At 32.6% G+C, this 26,345-nt stretch overlaps 1 protein-coding gene across 4 annotated transcripts; it reads right to left on the minus strand.

The window, feature by feature from the left end:
- Positions 1–7,225: 7,225 nt before the first annotated feature.
- On the minus strand, positions 7,226–25,482 carry LOC134270348 (glutamate receptor 4-like). 4 transcript variants are annotated; one of them, XM_062752583.1, is made up of 14 exons: positions 25,328–25,478; positions 23,557–23,940; positions 22,438–22,563; positions 21,610–21,846; positions 18,733–18,923; positions 18,352–18,405; positions 16,062–16,295; positions 15,837–15,941; positions 15,619–15,672; positions 13,608–13,733; positions 13,210–13,413; positions 12,233–13,062; positions 11,843–12,023; positions 7,226–7,438 (listed from the first exon to the last, which is right to left on the minus strand). In XM_062752583.1, the coding sequence occupies exons 2-14, from the start codon at positions 23,642–23,644 to the stop codon at positions 7,382–7,384; spliced, it is 2,487 nt and encodes an 828-aa protein (XP_062608567.1). In that variant the 5' UTR covers positions 23,645–23,940; positions 25,328–25,478; the 3' UTR covers positions 7,226–7,381. The 4 variants fall into 4 exon arrangements, with proteins under 4 accessions (XP_062608567.1, XP_062608568.1, XP_062608569.1 ...); XM_062752584.1 differs by lacking the exons at positions 7,226–7,438; positions 15,619–15,672 and adding exons at positions 11,388–11,532; positions 14,953–14,976 and having other exon boundaries at positions 25,328–25,482; XM_062752582.1 differs by lacking the exon at positions 7,226–7,438 and adding an exon at positions 11,389–11,532 and having other exon boundaries at positions 25,328–25,481.
- Between the last annotated feature and the right edge of the window lie 863 nt (positions 25,483–26,345).

A 26,345-nucleotide genomic window follows, 5' to 3' on the forward strand; every position in this document is an offset into this window, starting at 1 on the left:
TTGATAACCAAGGAAGATATAGTCATTTAAAGTTTAAGCCAATCAGATTGCAGCGCACGTGCATGCGCGTGTTTTCGTGGAAAATGTTATATATCATACTGTAGTATAATGCATGACTATTTTTAAAATTTCAAAGACATCTGGCAAAAAAACAAAGAAGATATTGAGATTTTTGTTTCAGCCAATCAGAGCGCACATGCGCGTGAGTTCATGCTAATTTGAACATATCATATTATCTACACTATTAATATATCATTATATAATGAGTTTCAAAGTATTTCATCAAAAAATGTAAAAGTTATGGCTATATAAAGTATATCAGTCATTCCACTCATTTCACGCGCCCGCACGTGCATGCGTATGCGCGCAAAATGACCTTCGTTCTGCACACTACACTACACACCTATTAACCCTAAAAAGGTTTTAGCTCAGTTGGATTCGGAAAAGTACCGGAGAACAAAGAAGAAAAAAAAGAATAATAATAATAATAGTAAGAAACCGAGTAAAAACAATATGTTCCCAAACTCCGTTTGGGGAACATAATGATAAACTTGATGACTTACCATTTTCAACTGTAATTATAATTTGTAAACCTTTCTTACGTGTGTTGCAATATACCTAAATTCTATTGCATATGTGGTTTATATCTCTCAGTTGAGTTGTTACCCAAGAGGATGCCCTCAATGCGTACAAGATATTTTTAACAACACGACAAGCTCTTGAGCATCTTTATAAACAAGTATATCGGTAGTTATGTTCCCCAAACGAAGTTGGGGAACATATTGTTTTTACTCTGTTTCTTATTATGTTCCCCAAACGGAGTTTGGGAACATATTGTTTTTACTCGGTTTCTTATTATTAGTATTATTATTATTATTCTTTTTTTTCTTCTTTGTTCTCCGGTACTTTTTTTGTCCGCGAGTGTTCTCAGAAACTGTTCACCCAATAGAGCTAAAACCTTTTTAGGGTTAATAGGTGTGTAGTGTAGGTGTGCAAGACGAAGGTCACATGCACGTGCGGGCGCGTGAAATGAGTGAAATTACGGATATACTTTATATAGCCATAACTTTTACATTTTTTGATGAAATACTTTAAAACTCATTTAATAAGGATATATTTATAGTGTAGATAATGTGACACTGGAACTCACGCGCATGCACGTGCGTTTTGATTGGCTGAAACAAAAATCTATCTTTTCTGTTTTTTGTCAAAATGCTATGAAATTTAAAATATAGGCATATATGTACTACAATACGATATATAACAATTGTCATGTAAACACGCACATGCACGTGCGCTGCAATCTGATTCGCTTAAACTTTAAATGGCTATAACTCCCTTGTTTTTCAACTAAACAGTATGGAATTTAGAACATAGACAGACATAATGGACTCCCACAAGGAGGTATAGTCGTCATGCACGTGCGTGCACGTGTTCTTTGCTGTGATTGGCTGAAACAGAAATCTCAATTTCTTGTTTTAATTTTTGATGAAATGTTTAAACATTTCAAACTTAGTCATGCATTAGGATGTCCTACAATATGATATATAATAGTTGTCGTGAAAACATGTGCATACACGTGCGCTGCAATCTGATTGGCTTAAACTTTAAATGGCCATAATTTCATTGTTTTTAAAACTGGATATTAAGTTCCTACGAGAGGATATGGTACATGCACATGCATGCATGTGCGTGCACGTGAAATGGGTAAAATTACAAATACACTAGATTAAAACATATTTTTTAATACTTTTGGATAAAACGCTGTAATTTCTAGTATATAAATAGTGTAGACAAGATGATATGGTCATTACACACATGCATTCAACTGCGCATGCTTGTAATGCATAAATTTGAATATACTTAATATACTTCTGGGGAAACATTGTTATAGTCTAAAAGGCATAGCGTTCGCCTTATTTGATGAAGCTTACAGGGAATAAGGCACCAAAAGGGAGTTTGGGAGCGTTTGGGGAACATCTGTAACGGTTCCCGTTACAATTAGCCCTAGTTATTTTTCTTCTTCTTCTTCTTCTTCTTCCTGGGTACTTTTTTGTCCGGGAATGATCTTGTAAACTGTTCGTCCGATGTAGGTAAAACCTTTTTAAAAGTCATTTTGCGCGCACGTGCTTGCAAGAGCGCGCACTTGCAACACGTGAAATGACCAATATAATAGATATAACCGCAACTTTTCTATTTTTTGATGAAATGCTTTGAAACTCATAATGTGAGGATATATTAGTAGTATAGAGATGATGACATGGTCAAAATAGCAAGATCTCACGCGCATGCACGTGCGCTTCGCTCTGATTGGCTGAAACTAAAGTCTCAATATCTTTCTTGTTTTTTGACAAAATCCTTTGAAATTCTCTCAAACATTATAAAGATCTACAGCATGATATATAATAAGTATCATAAAAGCATGCGCATGCCCTTTAAATGCCTATAACTTCTTGGTTCTCAACAGAACGGGATGAAATTTAGAATATGGATAGGTATGATAGATTACTACATTATGCTATCAGAATTGAATGCAAGGACATAACACGTGCACGCGCACAAGCAAAATGACCAATTTATTTGAAAAACGGTAACATTTATATTTTTATGATTTTCTTTTTGATTCTTATGACATTAAGAAATGTTTATGGTTTAGACAACATGCCATGATCATCTTGCATTTGCATGCACTTGCGTGCGCGTGCAATGAGTTAACTAACATATAGTCAGTATCATTGTAGCTTAAATAATTTTTATATGAAATCCCTTGGTACTGATCATATTTTAAAAATGTCTTACAGGAAAATGGCACAAAAAAGGGATTTGGGGAGCGTTTGGGGAACATCTGTAACGGTCCCCGTTACAATTAAAACTAGTTTCTTTAGGAGTCATCGTTTTGCAAGTTCTATGTTCGATACAATGGTTTTATATCAGGGTAGCCATCACTCCCTCTATTTTTAATTAAGTTCAAGTAGTTATTTATAACAACCTTCATTTTCGTGTCTTTTGCATTGCCAAAGGGTTATTTATACCAACCCCAAAAATCATTAACCATAAATACGCTATTAACTTGATAAATATCATCTAGCAAGTATGAGGGAAATGAAAAAAAAAGGTTTTATATTTTACGCTAAAGTATTTGAAGCTGATATAAAATGTTGTCATGTTGGTGTTAAATGATGTCAGGTACGTTCTGCTCAACAAACGATCAAACGTTGTTAGAGTAACAATTTCAGCAATCTGAAGTTCTTATCCACCCAATTTTGCAAAAAAACTTAGCTTTATTTGTGGATATGTTTCTATATTTATCCCTCACATTTTTATTATTGTATAAATAGGTACTAGTTATAATTTCAGAGATAATAAAATTGAAGTTTAAAAAATCCTCCGGGTGGTTATTCTATTGCAACAAACATCAGGAATTATCGTAACAACATGAATTTCAGACCATTGACGACAAATTTCAGCCTTTCTCGTTAAGATCAGTGATGATGAACTTTATAACTTCGTCATCATACAAATGTTATCAGTGCAGAACGACGCCTTAGTCTAAAATTGGTTCATAAAATACTAAAACACGACACAATTCGAGATTCCTATTAATCACAGCGATATGTAGAGTTTAGCTTTCATAAGGGTGGCTTTACGGAAAAATCGTCTATTGTTAGTTGGTCCTCATTATTTGATTAAAAAGATTTGATATGGATAGAGTCCTGTTAGCTTATCATATGTCACCAGTTGACGGGTATGTGAATTCAGAACACGTAATTGAGCATGAAAATAACTGTTAAAATTTATATGATCTAGTTTACTTGCAGTGCTGTTATAATTGCAAATGAATAGGAAACAACGCTTTTCTGTCGAATATTTTTTTTTCTGTATGAAAAGCACATAAATTATCAGGTGATTAACTAACTTAACAAAAAATCTACTGCGGAATTAGGGGACAATCATCCTATGTCTTCAATAAATGTTTTTAAACTAAATTTCTGAAACAGATATACATAACGGGTTTCAGATAATGTTCTCCATTTCTTTAATTTATTTAAATAAGGAGGAACTCGGGAGTACAGTGCAACAACACATTCGAGAATTGGTATTTAAATCAGATGTAGATACCTCAAAACTAAATTTTTACGCACATGTATTATTTAGAAATTAGATTGTTTAAAATAAGAATGTTGACTTAAGTCTGACTTAAGTTGACTTAATTTATGGTCTTGAGGTCAGGTCCTCCAACAGGTCCCCTCACAGTCTTTTGGAATTTTCTTGGGTATTAATTGCGTCCAGTTATTTGCAGACTTATTGTTGTATTCATATGAAGATGAATTAATTCCAAATATTAAACATGATAAAAAGAAAACATTTACTGTGTCACTCGACAGTTAGCTACTATATAAGTATATCAACGACATATTATCACGTAATAATAATCATTTCCATTCTTGTGTCGACACGATATGCTATCAAGAAACAAAACTTATTTCCATTCTTGTGTCGACACAATATATCCCGGCGAGCTTGGAATTTTATACCACAGAAGATACCACAGAGTCTGACGTCTCTATTTCATACTTGGATATTTTACTAGAACAAGACTTAAATGGTGCAACACAACAAAGCTTTATAATAAACATTACTTTAATTTTTTTAATCATCAGCTTTTCTTACTTATGCATCAATATACCTTCTATACCTGCATAAGTAGTTGCATGTCTCTCGATTAATTGGATATGCTAAAAGCAAGCTTTACATATAAACAAATTCTAATACGAGATATACAGAGATAAAATAAAACTTAAAAGAAATTCAAGCAGAGCAATCACAGAGCTCCAAAGCATCAGAGGTGGGATTAGATGACATGGAGGAATGAACATCCCCTGCAAACCGATCACACCCGCCGTGTGCTCCTGATCATGATCATGATCATTTTGACAAATCAGTGTGTATATAATCGCCTAAGATTAGTATTAAAACGTCAGACAGCATTTTGTTATATTTATATTATATTTGCTGACAAGGTCATTGTATCAACCATAAAACTTACAAAATGATTACTTTAAACAAGACTGCTAATATTCTCGCTTCAGCAATTTGTTTGTCAATAATTACCCCCGATTTAGAAATTATTCATTTGTAGCATATGAATCAATTGAGATACTCGTATATACACTCGTTTGCGGCTTACGAAGGTAAAACTAAGGAAAGTTGTCGATTGAAAAGTTAGAGCTTGGTTGTTAGAATACCATTAACGTCTTTTTCAAGAAAAATGTCCAAATATGAAACAGATATGTCAGACTCTGTGGTATCTTTAATCTCAAGCTCACCAGGATATATCGTATCGACGTAAGAATGGAAATTACCATTGTTAATTGCCAATACATGTACGTGGTCGATATATCTAAATTTTTAGTTGAATGCCACAACAAATGTTGTTTTTTTCTTTTTACATAGTGTTAAAGATTTTGAACAAAATTTGCTTCGTATGAATACAAAAAAGGTCTACTAATAACGAGGTAAGTTACTAACAAAGAAGTTGATAAAACTAGAATATCAGCAATATGAATACAAAATTAGGTCTGCTTTAGTAACTAACAAAATGATGAAACGAAAATAGCAGTCTAGTTTAAAGTCAACATTTCCTATGATTAATGATTGATACGATAACCTTGTCAGGAAATACAATCTATCATTAAGTGAAATGCTAACTGACATTTTTAAAACTTATTGTTAGACTGTTATTTACACACTGAAGCGTTGAAGGATTTTTCCTGTTATTTCCCGATCGTGACAAGGAACACATGGTGTTTGTCACCGGTCGGCAGGGGATGCTCACTTCTCATATCACCTGATCCCATGCCTCTGATGTTTTAGAAGTTCGTGCATACTATACTCCTGATTTGAATCACTTAAATGAACTTTAAAGCTCGGGTAGAGGTTGTCTATAGGTTTCGTTCAATTCAGCCATCGGCAGCTTATTTATCTGAAATTTTCAAATTTTAGGACGTTTCTATTTATGGTCTTAAGGGCATATGATACAAACAAATAATTATATGGCTGGATTTAAATCCATATTGAACTTATTATGAAAATTATTTTCTAAATTAATATGAATGGTTTTGTCTTATGCAACCTATATATTGAGATATAAATAATATTATATACTAGTAGATAATCTGCCATAATATATTTTCTGTTACTGTATTTAATACTGGTCTGGTATGACTAAGTTTAAGGTTATGTTATCCCTATGTTTGCTTACAAAAAAAAATGAATAATTAATTTACATTAATCATAGCCGTTTCAGAATCTTGTTGTCTAATCCACGTGCACAGACTCCACATAACACGTAGTGAAAATGTCTTGCGGGAAAATACACAACTGTTTAAACAATATTCTTTCTCTGAACATTAATGTTAACTTTTCAATGGTCTCTAATTGCAGAAAGACAATGAAATAATCACAATGTTATGAATCCCAATAATGATTTATATCTTGCGAAAGTTTTGTCTATATATTACCTTGGTATTTACAGGATTTAGAATACCATTTTTGTAGTTATTTTTTTTAATTTTTATTATTTTTTGCTTTATAAAAGAGAAACGCATTTTGGCCAATTAAGATATTGATTATTTAGAGTTAATTATATAATGATTGAATGCCAGACAAGGCGATCAATTTAGAGAGATGTAAATACATTTATAATCTATTCATTGGCAATTGCATTGATAAGAGAATTGTAAGAATGAAATTAACCGAACTAATCAAAAGCAAATAATGAAGCATTTGTTAAACAAATAAATTGCAATATTTAGACATTTCTAGCTACTTTATCAAAAAATTATTTGTAATTGTAATTACAGCAATTGATAGGAGCAATTTCAATATTTGTGTAAATTTTACATTAACAATTAACTATTGACTCAGACATTTTAATGAAAGTCACATCACAATAGAAATGGATCCTAGCTTTTAACATTTTTTGAAAATCATTTGCTGCCATGGGCCATGTGAAATAAACAATACTCATACATCTTTAATACAATATTTAATATGAAAATGACAATATATTGGCTAATTTTTTTTGTTTTGTTCGTTGCTTATTATCTACACAACTACTGCTTTGAAATAAACATTGTACATGATAATTTAATGGGATTCTCTTTGTAATGTTGATCACAACAATTTTAAAAATTTGTTTCAGAGAAAACAAAGCGAGTCTTGATTAAAATATTTTACTGTTTTATTAATTAATATATTTTTTAAAAATAAATAAATAATATACATATAGACAGCTTTTAATACATTTTCCTTTGCGAGCTGGATCAGTACAGTCTAAAATCGCTGTAGTATCTTCTGAGTCTTTGATTTACAATCTATTTCACAAGAAACTCTCTCTTTCCTTAATTTCACTGTTTTTCCCATTCATATTTTTCTCCTGAAATTTTACAAATAAAAGAAATCAAATATTTATAACAGCCAGGTTTATGAATTAATGTAAGAAGTAAAATGGGAATCAGAAGTCAATGACTGATTCTTTTAATCGAAAAACAATGAATTAAAAGTATATGAATAAAATGAAAACGTTTAAAAATAATGAACATACTGTGCTAATATGAATTGCTGTGAAAGAAATTATGGAATACCATGAGTGTCTATGTGCGCATTAGAGAGACTGATGAAAAATGATTCACAGAAAATTCAATGCCTTTTCATATATATGGTACTTTAAATTTTGACATCTTTGGAAGACGTTTAATTTTTGGAGTTCTATATGCGGAACTTAATTGTCTTTTCTCGAGGGGGGGGGGGGGGGTGTTAGAGAAAAAGAGTTATTCTTAGCTGCCATGCATGAATGAGGATAACATGCAGTAAGTGACTGAAATTTAAAAATACATGTATGCAAAGGAAAAGACTTATGCAGCCAAAGAAAAGCAATTATATATCTACATGTACAATTACAATACACGTTTATAAGGGAGGTTATTTAAGAAATAAATAACAAGTTTATAAACTTCAATGGGAATTGAAGTGGGTCGGTCACGTGATCAAATCCTGTGAAGGCCGAAGGCCTTCTCAGAGATTTGACTTCAATTCTCATTGAAGTTTATAAACTTGTTATTTATTACTTATATATACATTTGAGACAGACAATTGAATATTTTCAAATTTAAATTATTGCACTAACCGTCCGCCGTAGATTTTGAAAAATGACGCAAGGTGTAAATTGGCTTGCATGGCAGTTACGCTTCGAATTCATTAGGGTAAGGAATCTATTTCGAAGGAAATATTTTGTGAAAGGCTACTTGTGATCAGTAATAGTGAACAGATTGTTGTCTGGGAATATTTCATTCGTGAAAATGATAATCGCTGCTGAAAAGACACAAGAAACACGAAGTTTGATGATAAAAAGTTGGAGGAATTTCGGTCGCTGGAAAGGGATGGATGGATCATAGTTAATTTGCAATTTGATCAAAAATATTCCACGGTTTCAGTAACTAAAGGCACACTTATCGTAAAACACTGATAAACACGGAGACACTGGCGACAGCTTTAATTGAACTACGAAAACGCCGAGGTGTTTGGCAGCTGTTCATGGCATGATTGCAAAGATATTTTCCAACAGATTTACACATTTATCGTGAGTAAAATTTAAAGATAAAATAAAAGTTTATCATGAAAATTTAACCAAAGGTCTATCCAAAAAATAAGGATGAACGTTAGAGACTGTGCAGCTGACACAAGTGAAGAAAAATGTAAACAAACGCTAGGCTCCTAGTTTTCTCTATGTACACAGGTTGAATCGATAGCCCAAAAACTGTATGAAATACTTGTTTACATTTAAAATAAAATAATTATCATTTTACTTGCTTATTTTATTCATTTTTATACACGAAAAGCAAGTAGGGCCTAGAGCAGGTCATTTTATAATTTATGTATCGGTAGATATTATTGCGCCGTGTGATTAGGTCACGTATTGACCTCTGACCTCTGACAACTTCATACAGAATTGAAGATATTTTCTCTCTGTATGTTTATATAATGGAGAGATACCACAAATGTATATATTATGGCATAACTTCTGAGATGAAGACTTTTGAACGTGTTATAAGCATTTCAAACTGGAAATTAATCAGCATTTTAATTTTCTTCCCCTCAGTATTATATATATGTAAACAAGTAATGCAATAAGGCAATTCTTATTACATGTAGATTGTTACTAATTGCACCCCGTTATTAGCAGACCTATGTTTGTATTCATATGAAGTAGAAAATCAAAAAAGACTTTAAAAGTAAATATCAACCAAGCTTTAAGAAACCATGATGACTAAGATTTTCATCGTCAACTTTCCTTACTTATATTATGCAGCAATATACCTTTATCACCCACATGCGGGATTTACATCTCTCAGTTGATTTGATACGCAAGAGAGTCTCTACGTATGAACAATTTCTAAAACGAGGTAAGTTATTGACAAACATGTTGATGAAACGAAAATATCCGAAGTCTCGTTTAAAGTCAATATTTCGTAAGTTCTATGGTTGATACGATGACCTTGTCAGCAAATACAACCTTTCATTGAGTCAAATGCTGATTAACGTTTTTCATACTAATTGTTAATCCATTATTTACACACTGAATTGTAATAGGATTTTTCCGTTATTTGCTGATCATGACAAGGAACACACGGCGGGTGTGACCGATCGGCAGAGGATGGTTACTCCTCCATGGCGCATGATCCCACCCCTGATGTTTAAGATGTCATTGTTTGCTCGGCTGTATAATTTGTATTATCTCCATATATTTCATAATAGAATATATTATTGCTAAAACTTTAAAACAAAAGACAAGATGTCATTTTGAAACACTTATCATGATGCATCATATACTAATGGTAGCTTTACGTTACCAAAAAATCTATAACTTGATAATATAATGGAATTTTTTGCGAACTAATCCAGTATAATATATTGTTACCAAATACTTTGTGACCCCTTTTGTATAAGGGGTAAAAAATAATACACCAAATCTATATGAATAATCCACTATATTACATTTTACTTTGCCAGGGAAAGATTTTTTTCTTGCTAAATTTTGCAGTTTCTTCAAAGCAAAATGAAACGTGCCAAAGTTAACAGTAAGATTCCTTGTATAATGCCGATAAGCTAGAGCAAAAACCGAAATATTTTTTGACAAACCGTAAATAATTGATAGAGAACATTTATCAAGTACACTTTGGTTTATTTTCCAATAAAGAGAAAGATGATATTTAAGCCGAAGAAGGAAAGAAGGACATGCTCTTCCATGCAGGAAACAATATTTTACCTTCTTTCTCCTGTATAAAGAAGGAAATGTTTAATTAAATCATGATTCCAGACCAAAGGAAAACAAATTGCAGGGTACAGTCACACAATGCATCATGATATCATGCAGCAGATACAAAACATAGCATGTGATCTGACGAATATTATTAAAAAGATAAGATGTGGACTTTGAGTTATTTGAGTTATTCGTTATTTCACAGCAAATACATATATATGAATTTATGAGAAAAATTAATATCAAATACAGCATTTTCAATGATTTCCCCAAAGAAATACCCAACCCTAAGTGTAGCCACGCTAGGCTTGAAGGCAAAATGTCAGGATTAATTAAATAAACAATCTATTTTTCAGGTGTCAATAAAATCCTAATTGAATAGCATTGCAAACCCACCTTGTCTTAGAATTAAACATCAGGTATAGATCGGTGTATTTTATTGTTTGTAAAACTAGCTTTATTGAAAGGAAATCTTCATCCCGTTGTCGCGAGAGAAAGTCTCTGGAGACGGAGTTTTATATTAACTATTCTGATTCATTTGACAAAGCCCGAATGCTGACGAAATCCCAGACAAACCAGAATTCCTAGCAGAGCACTAACTAATTGATTTCAAGTCACGTAGATGTATAATTTTGGAAGATTAAGTTATGGAAAAGTCCCAGCGCACAAGATAATAAAATCTCCATAAAAATAAATGTAAGTGAATAGCATATTTAGAATGTCGAAGCCAGTTTTTTTCTCATAAATATCGACATGAAAAAGTATATATATATTTATTCTTTTAAATTATATGATTTTTAGGTGTTTTTTTTTTAACGAAAAACTTAAGAGAGGGATTCAGAGTTGGGTATATAATAGTATTTCTTCCGTTTATATCGCTTAGTAAGAAACCTGCATAATTTGTAATAAGAAATACGTGAAGAAAAAAACTATGTTTATATATACTCTTTACTCTATAGTTGGTGTTTACATTTGCCAATGGCTCGACTATCAAGTGACAAAGAAGCACAAACAAGTCAGGGGGAAAATGCAGAAACATGTTACATGAATAAAATTAAATTAAACTTTTTTTCTCACAAAAGTTATGATAAACAATAGACAACGTGCTAACGTTCTAATGTGCTATGTTAAACTAGTGGTTTCTAAAGTTTCTATAGTAATTGTAAACAATTTTCTAAATCTACAGGCCGTGTTGTATTTACCACTTTATTCTGAAATTTAAAAAAATCGGTTTGTGGTTGAAATCTTATGAAAAAAATATCTGTGCATGTAAAAAAAGAAGAGAATTACATAACACCTCACTCTGCAATATATCACTCTACAAGATATTCTTAAAGTGCATGGTAAAACAAAATATAATCATGCAATGGAGTGTTTATTTAAAGAAAACACCTCTTTTTTAAAGAATAAGTTATGATACATGAAGATAAATGAATAATTTAGCTAATAGAAAAAATGATGATAGTCACTTACATGAAGAGTAGCAGATTACAGAAAGATAATCAACAAAAACATATCTACCGTTTTTGCCGCTTTCTTGACAACTTTTGCAAAGTGTTCAAATCCACAAACAATTCCCGCCAAAGCAATCCCGCCAAGGAGAATGAAGAAGACTCCCGCCACGCTGTCGATGCTGAGCTCTGACGTCTCGTCTGCTGACGGTTTGGACAGATCTGGACAGTTGCGACTCGGCGGCCACCATCTGTTGAGGAATATTTCTCATCAGTTTAATGTTTTAATGTATTCAGAATGATTTTATTGAAACTACAACATCAAAAACTGAAGCTCTTGACATAACTGCATTTGTTTGTTTGGTTTTACCGTGTATGAACTTTTTAAGAGGTGCACAATAACGTTTTTTAAGAAAAGCAGTGGGATTCTAAAAAAATTAAAATGAATTTCGATGCATACTTGTTTTCTAGTTGATGTAACATCCCTGTGTCACTCAGTCTTAAGATGGCCATGGACAAGTCCTCACGATAAATGGCTCCTGGGGGGACACCGATTCCAAAGCCCTTAGGGTCGAAATGTGGCCCTATCTCCATAAACTGGCAGTCTTCTATTGTCTTATATTTATTGACAGTTGTGTCCCAGAAAAAGGCATAATTGCCCTGTTTAACTTTTTTGAAACCTTCTTCGGTATCATCTACCATGGAAGATGGATCGACTTCGGACATCTGCGCCCACATTTTGGCAAAATGCTCAATATTTGTATTTTTAAAGAAAAACATAATTCCACTACTTTTGACTGTGCCATATTTGATTTTGGTTTGCGATGCTAAGTCAGTGACAGACTTTATGGGAGTGTTAATTTTTTTGACTGTTAAAAAAGCAGCTAAGTTAGCAGTATAAGATGAGATCAAAATGAGTGCAAAAAACCACCATGCACTTGTCAGAATCCGCCCTGGAAGGGTAGAAGGAGAGGCGTCTGTGTTTCCTTGAAGTAGGGACCCGAAAACAAACCAGAAACTCTCTCTAAATGAAATAGCAGGATATTCCTTGTTCTGGGGGATTCCAAATCTTTCCAGAAAGTACAGAATCACACTGACCATCACAAATGCACCAAACGTACAATACCAAACGTTTTGATGGAGAGGGTTAAGGAACTCAAAGTAAGATTGTTCAGACTGTGGGACTCGCATTAGTACACTGATGTAACGTGTCATGAATGGTTTGGTGAAATCAACTGCTTCCTCCCTCTGTGAATTGATGCTCAATGGAGCTACCAGCATTGTGGCATTCTACAATAACAATTTTATCAACATATTTAAAAACTGATATTGTGGTATACTTTGCTCTTAGAAAATGAGCGAAGAAGCCTCATTTTTATGTGTGTATTCCCTCTGTCATGTAAATAGTTATTAAAACTGTTAGATTGGTCAACCTACACCAGACAATAGCTCCCCAATCATTCCATTCCATTCTCCTGTCTCCATTTTTGTTCCAAATTTTCCATCATGTACCAGGTAAATTTCGAAGTTGAAATCAAGCATTTTAGCCACTTCCGTTATAAGGTCAACAGCAAAGCCCTCAAATCGGTCATTACCCAAGCGTTGTTTGTAATCCCTCTTCCGCATCGTAAAAGGTTTTTCCTACAAACATACAGATTCTGTAAGCATTTCTTGTCAAAATATAAAATGATTTGTTCAAGACTGGTATGATACATATTAATTTTGGTGATGCTGACTTGTAATTTCCTAACTTAAAGGTAAATATTACCGGGTATTTTTTTTTTATAAGTAAATAATTTTCCTGAGATGCTATCTAATATTTTTGTAATACTTACAAGTATCATGACCACAGACACTGTTCTTCCTTTTAACGGGAAGGAGTAATTCCTGTTTAACCTTTTCACTTCCTCAAACTGTATTTTTGAGGCTGAGTTGTTGAAATGAGATTTCCAAACTCCAACCTATGGTAAATCATAATGAAAGCCCTTTGGTAAAAATATTGCTTCAATCTTTTCTATCAATAAAGAACAGTTTACTATAACTCTGTCGAAATCTAAATTTTAATAATTCTCTCAACTTAAAAAAAATTATAATGATATTTGATAAAAATAAACAAAGCAAACACCAAACGATTGTATCAAAAATATTTTTATCCAAAGATAACTGCATGTTTGTAAATAAAGATCATCGAAGTTTCCATAGAAACATTTTTGTGCATAAAATATATTGTATATGATAAAAAAACGTGATCAATTTTTTAGAAGTTAGGATGGTTATAATTAACAATAATCAGGTTTTCAGAATTTAAAAATAAATTACCAAATTTCTTTCATTTATTTTTTCTGAAAGAACCTAGAAAACATTTTGATTAGTTTACATTTCACACATATAAATGCCATAGGCAAATTATATAACTAGGTCAAACTTTTGGGTATTAATGTAACTTGTTAAATCTGAATTTTATGATGTGTTTAATATCTTAAAAATCATATAATTTTAAATTTTGAATGATTTTGAAAGTCAACAAAACATCAATCGTAAGCTGTAGAGAAAAGCAATTCAAGAAGTCAGATTGTATGTAAATTCTTCCACGTGTTGTTTTTTCTCTTGTTGCATTTTTCTTGCATTTTGCTTCTTTTTTGTACTTGTTCTGTTTGTTCGAATATGTTGGGTACTTTTAGTTCCATTTGTTTCATTTAAATGACTCAATATTTAACTTTGGAGGTATATGTCAAGGAATTGGGTGATTTGTTGGTCTGACATAACTTGCCTACGTCATTTTAAAGCTTTTTGCTGCTAAGGAACACACAGTAAGCAGGGTGCTATAAAAGGAATCTAAATGTTAGTGAGAACCTGAAAGAAAACTCATGTTATTTGCAACGATTAGCAAAATTTCTTATTAAGAAATGATGACATAGTTCTTTGGTAAGGGAAATTGAACTTTATTTTCAAAAATATTCACATCTCCTTGAAAGTTATATTTTTTCAATTTTTTTTAGAAGACTGATGAAAAAAGAATTGTATTCTCTGGTGGTTGATCTGTAAACTTTATTTTTTCTGAAAGCTGAATAGTTTATTTGATCTATGTCACCATGTTCTTTGGAGGTTGTTTTGACAAGGAAAGCCACACCTTCTAGTAAGCTATCTGAGAAAGCTACGATACCCCGTCTAAAGACATACCGATGTACTGGAAAATTCGGTGCCCTGTGTTAAAAGATGCAAACAGCAATACATACTTAAATGATAAAGTCTATATTAATATATTTTCGCCATTAATCCAGAATTACAATGAAACCGGTCTACACCAAAACCTAACAATACCAATAGATCATATCCGCTTTGAAAATATTTTTAAAATATATTTTTTTCTATTTTTAAGAATTTCATTGAAAAGCGTGTAAAGCTTTTAAAAAGCACTATTACACTAAGGGATGAGAGGAAATTCTTTAAGCAAAGAAGATGGCTGTCAATATATTTGTTTAATTAGCTGTGTCATTAAAAATATTTTCTTAAATATGAACTAACAAAATATAATAATTTAGCACATAATTAATCAATTTCATTTTTTGAGATATCAAAGAATTCAAACACAAGCTTGAATGAATCAATCAGATTCATTCCTGTAGAGGTATACCAGCCTAAAACCTTAATTTTCATGCAATCTGCAACGTTTTGTATTTCTTTATCAGCTAGTGATGCATAAAGCTCAGTGCTGCAAGACTTAACGAGACATGACATTTAATACAGTATGAGGTTTAATTAAAGGCAAGCACATAAAGCGATGGTTATTTTACGTGAAGTCTCGTATCGCCCTCTACTTTGACTGCTTTTGTTTATACTGCTTACATGATACAATAAAATCCCGTTTGACCAATAGTCTTGACTTTTGCTGGAATACCTCTAGATGAAAATCATATATTTATTTGTTTTACTCAAATTGATTAGTTGCGATTGTGTCTTTATGTTTATGCAGAAGATCTTTTTATAATTAACATTTTTCCAAAGTTAACCAATATATCTCAATATTCCAATGAATAATTTGAAATAAAAAAGTACAGTGTTACCTGCAGCGAATCAAGTCCCTCTATCTCGGACAATTTGATTGTATAGTTATATCGCCTGCCATCGGGGCTAAATTCAATATCCCCTGTATAGCCGGGAATTCTTATCTATAAATAGAATATAAAGTACATTAAATTCTTCTTTTTTCAATGTATCATGAAGTAAGATTTGAACGTAATTTTTGAGCAGACTTGATGTTACAAAAGCTTTATTAGTTTATGATTGACCTTTCGGAGTTCATCTGCGATGGTCGTGGCAGTCACGTTTCGTGGAACACTGGAGACTTTCGGAATCGTTGTATTTACCAGCTTCAAAGAATCGGCCGCCAGACTGATGTTAAGGCGGCGGGAATCTTCGACTGTCGTAATCTCATTTCTACTATCAAACTCCATAAGTCCAAACACCGTGAAATTCACAAAAACGTCAGGGAAATTTTTAAAAACCGGAACCAGTTGGTCTCCCTGTATAGGTAAATCACAGAGACAATGTGGACATCAGACTGTGTTATTCATATTGAAAACAAGCTAATTCAGAGAATTTGTGTCCCCCGCTTAAGGGAAAAAGTAAACCATGGGCAGTTCGGGGGAGGGGGGGGGGGGTCGGATCCCCTTGACTGAATTTGTAGAATTATTAAATGTATACATGTACATGTATACTGAAGCAAAAAAAATATGCCAATATGGATATAACGATTTGATTGCTTTTTCTTTATTATGTGTATAGAAGATTCTTTTTATATGGAATATTAATCACACTGTAATGATGATTTTACGAGTTTGTATAAGCCAGGCCTGATACATTTTCCATTTTACACGCTGAATACTATCATTTAGTAAAAAAAAAAAGTATTTCGAAAAAAAAAAGGAAATGGATCATCCGGGATTCGATCCCGGGACCTCTCACGTATGAAGCGAGAGACATACCACTAGACCACGGCGCCGTTTCTAGTGAACGAACATTATATGCAAAGATGAAGTCACATACATGTATATATTCACGTTCGATATTGTCAAAATTATACACAATGCCTGGTGTCTAATTTAACCTTTATTAAACAGTTTTAATAGATGTAATTAGAATATAAAGTCCACCGAGAACCTGTTTTACACGTAATAACTCTCCTCATGCCCCTGTGCTAAAAATAGCGACATGTCATAAAATGAATACTAACAAGCTAATTCAGAGAATTCGTGTCCTCCGCTTAGGGAAAAAGTCGGCTCCCCCTGACTGAATTTGTAGAATTATTAAATGTATACATGTATACTGAAGGAAATAAAATACATGTATGTCAATATTCATACAAAGATTTGATTGCTTATTCTTTATTATGTGTATAGAAGATTTTTTTATATGGAATATTTATCACACTGTAATGATGATTTTATAACCTCATAAATTTTTCATTTCACATGCTCAATACTATCATTTAGTAAAGAAAAAAAAAAGGATTTACAAAAAAAAAAAAAAAAAAAAAAATGGAAGGTTCGACAGAGATTCGATCCCGGGACCTCTCACATTTGAAGCGAGAGACATAATCACTAGACCACGGAGTCGCTTTGTGCGAACAGAAGTATATGCAGAACTGAAGTCACATACACGTATATATTCATGTTTTCATGTTCGGTTTTCTCAAAATTTTACACAATCCATGGTGTTTGATTTATTTAGCCTTTATTAAACAGTTCTAATAGATGTAATAAGAACATAAAGTCCGCCGAGAACCTGTTTTATACGCAATAACTCTCCTCATGCCCCTGCGCTAAAAATAGCGCCATGTAATACTATAAATAATAATAAAACAAACGGGGCGGGACACTTTGAGAGGGGCGAGAGACGTCCTAGGGAGTTTTGGTATAAAATTACATTGCATAAGCTCAAAATCTTCTTGAAATATCGCCTGGAAATGATAGTATTACATACAGACAGAATGTATAAATTTACGACCTTGAACTTTGACCTTTTGACCTCAAAATCAATAGGGGTCTTCATTAGGCCACAGGGAGTTGTTATATAAAATTTCATTGCAATAGCTCAAATGGTTCTCGAGATATCGTGTGGAAACGAAAGTGTTTTAACAGACAGAATTTGCTTATTTATGACCTTGACCCTTGGCCTTTTGACCTCAAAATCAATAGGGGTCTTCTTTAGTCCATAGGGAGTTGCTATGCTAAATTTCATTGCAAAAGCTCAAAGGGTTCTCGAGATATCGTGTGGAAACGAAAGCGTTACAGACAGACAGAAAGACGGACGGACGGACGGACGGACGGAGAGACGGACGGACGGACGGACGGACAAACCCAAATTAATATCCCCCACTTTTCAAGCGGGGGACAAAAATCTTATGATACTTGGGTACTCAAACATGAAAATATATTATGAATTGATAGTACTAGATTTCTCTTTTCTCCTGATTCACGCGAATTTTGAAAACGCAATATAGATGCAATATTGGATAAGATTTTATATTTTTATTTAACACATAGTATAATAGAATTGAAAAATACAGGTATGACTTACGGGGTCATAGAAAAACCACTCAGAGGGCTGAGATAACATTGCCAAGCTCCTGGCCTACAAAGAAAAAATTAACATTTTTAGTACATGAATGTACCATGCTGCGAGAAGTCATCATTAAGAGAGAATAAAAAATTCTTCAATAATCGGAAAACCCTACATTTTTCATTAGCTGTAAACTATACGATTAAAACTTCATTTTTGGGATATCAGAATACAGATGTCATGATATTATATGCATTGTTCTAAGGGAGATAATATTTTAGCAAGCTCAAAATATATTGTAAAGATGAATACTCTATTTGCATAATCGATACTGAGTCACTGTTGACTATCTATAAATGAAACCATTTCTGGTACTTTGTGTACAATGTTAATTCCTACCTGATCCAGGATGATTTCCGTATGTTCTTTGGAGCAGAAAATGATGCTTTTCTGAACAAAAGCCTGCCTCATCCGGACAAGGTGGTCCCTGACTTGCTTCTCTATTACCTTTGGGTTGGGGTTAGCCTCGACGTGCCAAGACTTCACCATCAGGTCATGGTTGGTCAACAACTGTTCCATTATGTACACACCTTATGAAAGAGACAACCTTGATAAACTATTTATATTTTACTTGCCTGGACAATTTCGAGAATAAAAAAAATACGTGATATTATAATGTTGTCAATTTCCTATTATGGTACCTGATAAGATTGTTTTGCAATATTTTCAGTATCGCAATGTTTATAGGAAATACATGTATTCATGAATATTTCAATTTTGGGAAATTTTCTTGTCGTTGTCTTGTCGTTGATTAAGCATTCATGTCCTCTATCTTAAAGAAGAGACTAAGAGAGGCTCTTTTTATAGAAAATATGAGAGACAAATCTTGTTTTTCTAAGCAAAGTTGGCTTGCAATATCATTATAAGAAGACTAAAACTTCCAGAATTAGCATTTTAATATAGTCTTCAATGAAGAACAAACCTTTCTTTTAAATTTTTTTAAAAAAAAATTGAATTCGGTTTCTGGGTTTTGAAAAAAAATCATTGAAATTTGAAAATGTTTATGACGTCATAACATACTCCTTCACTTTGGGTTTTCCCTATCTATTTATCAATCAGCACGACCACCTGTCATGGCCGCTGTCAGACAACCTTGTACAAATGGTTTATCAACCTATCCCAGCATCCCATGTAAAATGTCTTATCAATCTATCCCAGGATCCTCTCTGTGTACGATGTCTACCTTCCCATCCAACAGCCAAAAGATAAATCATTAATAAACAAAAATACATATTCTGAGAATCGTTATGTAATTTTAAAAATACGAGTTTGTTATAAATTACGATACTTCAAAGAAGATAGCACATAATGTTGACTTTTCTTATGTACTGCTTTTACTCCAAATAGATATAAATCGACACATTCCCTTTCATCTTAGTACGATAAATTAATACTACATATGTTAATCTAGCAAATTCGTGTCATAAAATTGATGCTTATCTTGTTATTAAAAACATTATGAAGGGAAATAGTAAGAACATGTTTACTTAATATGATAATATTTTTTCTTCCCATCTGTTTTTACTGATGACGTTGATGAAGCTTTAGGTGATAAATTGTAATGAAGGTGGGCATTAAAGCATTTGGTTTGATTCCAATCAGTTTGTTTTTTATTTACTTTAAATTATCTCATTCTGTTGTTTGTTTTATTTATCTGGATACTGCTCATCAATCAAATTCCCAAAAATTAACCAGCTGTTTTTAGCTCTACTGGTCAGAGACCAGAAGAGCTTATGCGATAGTAATGCGTCCGGCGTCCGTCCGTCTGTCTGTAAACAATTTTTCAAAACGCTACTCCTCCTACAATTTTGTTGATTTCAATATTACTTGGCACACAAGTAGACTACACTAAAAAAAAGTGCATCGGTTTTTAATTTCGATGAACAGTGTTGCCATGGTTACTAAAAATAGAATTTTCTGTGAAATTCCTTGAAAACACTACTCCTTCTACAGTTTTGGTCTGATTTCAATATAACTTGGCACAAAAGTAGACTACACTAAGATACATAGAAGAGTGCATCGGTTTTTGATTTCAATGAACGGTGTTGCCATGGTTACTAAAAATAGAATTTTCTGTGAAATTCCTTTAAAACGCTACTTCTACAGTTTTGGTCTGATTTCAATATAACTTGGCACACAAGTAGACTGCACTAAGATAGTTACATAGAATACTGCATCGGTTTTTAATTTCGATGAACGGTGTTGCCATGGTTACTAAAAATAGAATTTTCTGTGAAATTCCTTTAAAATTTACTCCTTCTACAGTTTTGGTCTGATTTCAGTATAACTTTTTGAGATCATAGAATAGTGCATCGGTTTTTGATTTCAGTGAACGGTGTTGCCATGGTTACTAAAAATAGAATTTTCTGTGAAATTCCTTTAAAACGCTACTCCTTCTACAGTTTTGGTCTGATTTCAATATAACTTGGCACACAAGTAGACTACACTAAGATACATAGAATAGTGCATCGGTTTTTGATTTCAATGAACGGTGTTGCCATGGTTACTAAAAATAGAATTTTCTGTGAAATTCCTTTAAAACAATATTCCTTCTACAATTTTGGTCTGATTTCAATATAACTTGGCACACAAGTAGACTACACTAAGATACATAGAATAGTGCATCAGTTTTTAATTTCGATGAACGGTGTTGCCATGGTTACTAAAAATAGAATTTTCTGTGAAATTCCTTTAAAAAACATTGATTTCAGTATAACTTGGGAAAACTAAAATACATAGAATAATGCATCGGTTTTTGATTTCAATGAAAGGTGTTGCCCTGGTTTACTAAAAATGGAATTTTCTGTGAAATTCCTTTAAAACGCTACTCCCTCTACAGTTTTGGTCTGATTTCAATATAACTTTGGTACACAAGTAGACTACACTAAGATACATAGAATAGTGCATCGGTTTTTGATTTCGACAAACGGTGTTACCATGTACTAAAAATAGAATTTTCTGTGAAATTCCTTTAAAATTACTCCTTCTACAGTTTTAGTTTGATTTCAAATTAAGCTGATACACAAGTAGACTACACAAAGATACATAAAATTGCAATGAAAATACAAACCAGTAGAGCTACAGTTTTATTTTTTATGTTAAAGAACCAAATCAAATCAGTGAAACATCACTGAAAAATCTACCTTTCAAAATTTCTTTAAGGTGAGAGAATTCTAATAAAAGAAACTAAAAGAAAAAAAATTAAATTAGTGTTACCTCTTGTGTCATCGTAAAAGAGACTGACTTTGTCCCAGCCATAGCTTTTGGTCATGTCGAAGATAGCTTGACTGAAGTCCTCCAGAGGGGGGAGGATTTGGAATGTATACTTTAGGTTGCGTCTTGCAGCAGTTGTACAGATGTATGGAATCTTCAACTTGTCGGCCACAATTCCAGTGGCGTCATCATATGGACCAAGTATGACGTCAATTTGGTTATTGGTCAGGAAATCTTTCACTGTAAAGACCCACAATGTAGACAACTGAAGAAGGATATAACTTTATTTTTTTTTACCAAAGTATTTACCTGGTATACATAATTTAAAAATATGATTAATAAAAGAAATTATATTAAAAAAGTTCTCTTATATTGCACCTATCATAAGTTTCTTTCATCACGTATATGACTTACTTTTTCAAAAACTTCATTATTATGAAAAAATGATATAAAAATAGTTTTTTTGTGCTTCTAACTTTTTGGTCGTTATAATGGCATTATTAGCAATAATAACCCAATGATAACCTATACGTTGTCATATTTTGGCAGACTTGTGTCATACCAATTGTTTTCATTCTTTATTTGACTACAAAATATTCCATCTACTTAATGAATGCATAGAAATCACTGCGTGTGTGACAGGTTAACAGTATGTTTACCTCTCTAAGGCACCTAATCTCACCTGTGGAATTTCAAATTGTCTGTGTTCATGCCGTGTTAACTGATTTGTATTGTTGGAAGTTTAAATGATATTGATCACTACTCGTTATCTCTACCCCTTCTTCATCTTCATTTGGATAACATTCAAGATTTGATTTTATTATGAAATACCTTTGAGCATTTTGTCATACTGTGATTTTGGCTTTGGTATGGTAATATTGAACAGACTGCATGGCAATGAAAGTTCGTTTCTCTGAAGAAGTTCTGTGAAAATCTGCTTCCACGTGCTTACAACTCCTGCAAAATTTGATTTATAATAGCACGTGAATTCATATTGATTTGATGATAATATAACTAACATACACTACAGGCGGCGCTATTTAAAGATCTATTTTATCTTTTAAAACTTTGCTTCAGAATATTTAAAAATGTATAATTAAAAAATAGTATCAGCAACGAGCACAGCTCCTACAAAAAAAGTACTTTGTACATTATAATTAATAAGGCAATATTGATTAAACACCAACTGTTCATATTGAAATTTTCAGCAATGAATACTAGTATACACACACAACTGTTTTTCTGTAAATACAAACCAAACAAAGTTATGCTATAATTCAAATATTGTTTAATAATTGTAACAATATGCAGATTTATTTATAAAATGGACATTGTTTACATGTATATCATTACTGTGTCATGCATGTATATCCATCTTTGATTCCAATTTATTCATTTTAAACAAAATAGCATGGCTTATTAAGGATTTCGTGTATCATGTTTATCTTCTAATTCGATGAATTAAAAGTAATTTAATTTGAGAGACAGTGCTGCATGTATTTGATTTTTTTTTTAAATTTCAGAACCCAGAACGAATTTCATAATGTATTCCAATCTAAACAGAAATCATAGATTCAAATCAACTCCATATCCACCGTGATATTATGTAAGGAGCTTTCTCTCAGAGGGTAACAAGGATTTACTACAGCCAAAGGAAACACAAGATAATTAGCATAACCTGTTAATGAGAGTAGTTACATTACCCCTGCCATTCCTACTTCTTCATTTTAATTCAAATTTAAAATAATACAAGTCGAAATAATAAACAGTTATTAATTTACAATGTATATTATTATATTTGATGTCAGATAAATACATTTAATGGACATGCAAATGGATTCCAGTGTTCTTCTCTGTCATGCAACACATTTTTTTGAATAATACGAATGAAATGTTAAATACTAGTATACTACTTGTACTGTAGGTTTGCCAAAACTGGAGAATACTTACCAATCTTCAATAGGAACGGTTCCTCTGCGATGACGTCACAGAACGTGAAGGCAACGCCAATCATAAGCCAGAAGAAGCGGTGTTCCATTTCCGCTGTCCTCCTTCAGACGACACTTACAATCATACTTCATGTACCTCTACTCTCCCGGCCATCATAAGAACTTTGATCACACTTAACATTGCGATGAATTTCAGGAGAAAATTCTCTGAAAACTGAATGTGGAGAGAGTGTCGTTTGATAGGGAACTTAGATATGATCAACAAGCATCAGTGAATCGTCAAGCCACGGTAGAGTGTTCGCCACTGCTCGCTGAGATCGATAATTGTACAACCTATTGGAAAAGCGACGGGCGGCCCAGAAATCAATGTTGGGAGGTTTTCTGTCTAATGAAGTTTAGATCATTAACTACTCTTTCCAATTAACATGCTGTTAACTTGAACAGTAAAAGACAATGTAAAGATTTATTTTTGCTCCATTAGATCTGACAATTTGAACTTTCAATGTTGTATATTTGGACAAGATCCTTAACAATGAAAGAAAATGGGTATCTGATCATGCTACTACAGTAAGTAATCGGAACAATATGTTTTTCTATATACACCTCTACTGGTCAGAAGATACAGAATCTGGCACACTTAATAAACCCAACTATAAAACACATGGAGCCATATCTGACAAAAATTGGGGGATTGTCTTAGTTTTTTCCGATCATTAAGCCACAAATTAATTCTGATCGTCAGAAAGCAGATGGACTCTTATAATTATCTATAAATGATTAAATCAACATGGAATGTATGTGCTTTATTTTGTTCTCATTCCTCGCAGAATGATTTTTTTAAGGAAAACATGCCTAACCTTTGACAAAAGAATGAAGGCAGATTGCTCCTCCATTATTGAGATTAACCACGAGTTACGCATGTCGGACAAAACCAGTGATATATATGAAATGCACAACATCAGCAAGATCTAATTAAAAACAAGTCCATGATACTGAGTTTTGAAATAAAAATGTTAAATGTATGACATGAAGCAAATTTTCGACTACAGAAGCCTTTTCATTCTTAAATATGGACCTTGGTTTTGGAATTTAAATGTTATCGAAAATATCGAAACATTAAGCAGATGAAATAAAGAATTACACATTATATTCTGTAAAGATAGAAACACTTTGCGCTTCGTCCTCTAAAATCGGTTAAGAATTCCCCAACATTTTACGTTATCTCATGAATCAAATAGCTGTTATTAACTTACAAAGTAAGCCAGATATACTGTTTAGAAAAACTAAAACGATTTTGAAATGAGCCTGTTGGTTATGCACGTGAATAATTGATAAAGTCATGAATTATCAGAGGTTGTCTGACGTATATAATACATCCAATGATCAGTAGCTTTGGATATTGATTGTTGGATCTGGTGAGCCAATCCGCACTATCAAAATTGTCATATGAAATCTCTCAAAAAAGATTTTCTTCTAATATCAATTGAGACGCATTGATATTCTTCATTAATTCTTTTATGTTTAATTGATTTTAAACTTATCCTTTTGATTTTCAGAACACAGCTCTTCTTAATAAAACGTCATTGAGAACTTTCAAACAATTTCAAACTGTATCTAAGTTTAAACAAGGCAATGCTAATTAATTTCTTAATGCACTGTACCACTTCATGTAAACAGGGTTACTTCATTCACATCCCATTGAATGAAAGGTGAAAGCGATCATGATGTCAAAATACTTAGTATTACCTTGTTAACCATATGTTTCTACTTACCTTTTAATAATTACCAGCACCTCTTGTGTTCAGGTCAGATTCCAATGTCAGTTCAACCGAACCAAACACTTCCAATGTTTACGAGAAAGTACTATATACAAATTAACAATATCATAACACACTATAATTTTAATTCAGAGCTTCTTTACAAGTGTCCCGTAATGTAAATATTCACAGGTTTTTATAATTAAATGATGCTGGAATGAGTAGCAGAGTATTCTTTCATCATGGTATGGCATCAAAATCTTATCAACGGCAAAACGTTTTCTATGAAAAATGTTAAATGTACACTTTACATGTTTTGCAGCTAAGAACTTCGACAAAGCTCTGAAATTTTCTTAAACCTGTAGTATTTTAACATAGGATACTGAATATTACTTTTGATTATATCTTAAATTATATGTACACTGGAGCTTATGTGTATGATGGCATGGTTACACAAAGCTATCCTTATGGTAGAAATTACCACAATTAGATGTCGACTTATCAATTTTAAAGTTGAAAAAATATGAACTTTTAAAGTTGAAATTTCCAAAATTTAAAATTGGAAAAGCCAATTCTTATGAAAGAAATTTGGTCGATCAAAAAGTACAAACAAAATAAACATCCGTGAACAGGGTATAAACGCGGAATTGGATTAGGTGTCTAGGAGGATTAAGCATTCCCTGCTGACCGGTCCCACCTGTTGCAAGCCCTTTTGATAGATCAGGTAAACGGATACTCCGTAGTCAATTTAATTCAAAAACAAAAGTCTTACAAATTGATTTGAAATATGTTAATTAAAATACGACCCAATGATAGATAACACAAGCTTAAAAGGACATTAAACAAACAATAATTCACGAAATGCTGACTTTCTATGAAGAGGGGGTTGTTGAAATCCAATACTATTGGTAGCCGTTTGCATTTGACAGCTGAATACTAACACATAAAAAAGAAAACAAGGTGACATCTTCTCCTTTTTCATACAATTCACTTCCTTCAGCTCTTATTGTCTATATAGTCACACTGGGGTTAC

Source organism: Saccostrea cucullata, unplaced genomic scaffold, assembly GCF_032062105.1.
Source record: "Saccostrea cucullata isolate Sc308-1 unplaced genomic scaffold, CSIRO_AGI_Scuc_v1 ctg203, whole genome shotgun sequence".
Lineage (NCBI taxonomy): Eukaryota > Metazoa > Mollusca > Bivalvia > Ostreida > Ostreidae > Saccostrea > Saccostrea cuccullata.

Bases quoted from the DNA above. Each gene is read 5' to 3' on its own strand.
- LOC134270348 (XM_062752582.1), bottom strand. From the start codon at position 23,644: ATGGAACACCGCTTCTTCTGGCTTATGATTGGCGTTGCCTTCACGTTC. The intron at 18,924-21,609 runs GTAACACTAATT...CTCTTTCATAAG, and splicing joins CTTTTACGATGACACAAGAG to GTGTGTACATAATGGAACAG. The intron at 13,734-15,618 runs GTAAGCAGTATA...GATTTACCATAG, and splicing joins ACGGGATTTTATTGTATCAT to GTTGGAGTTTGGAAATCTCA.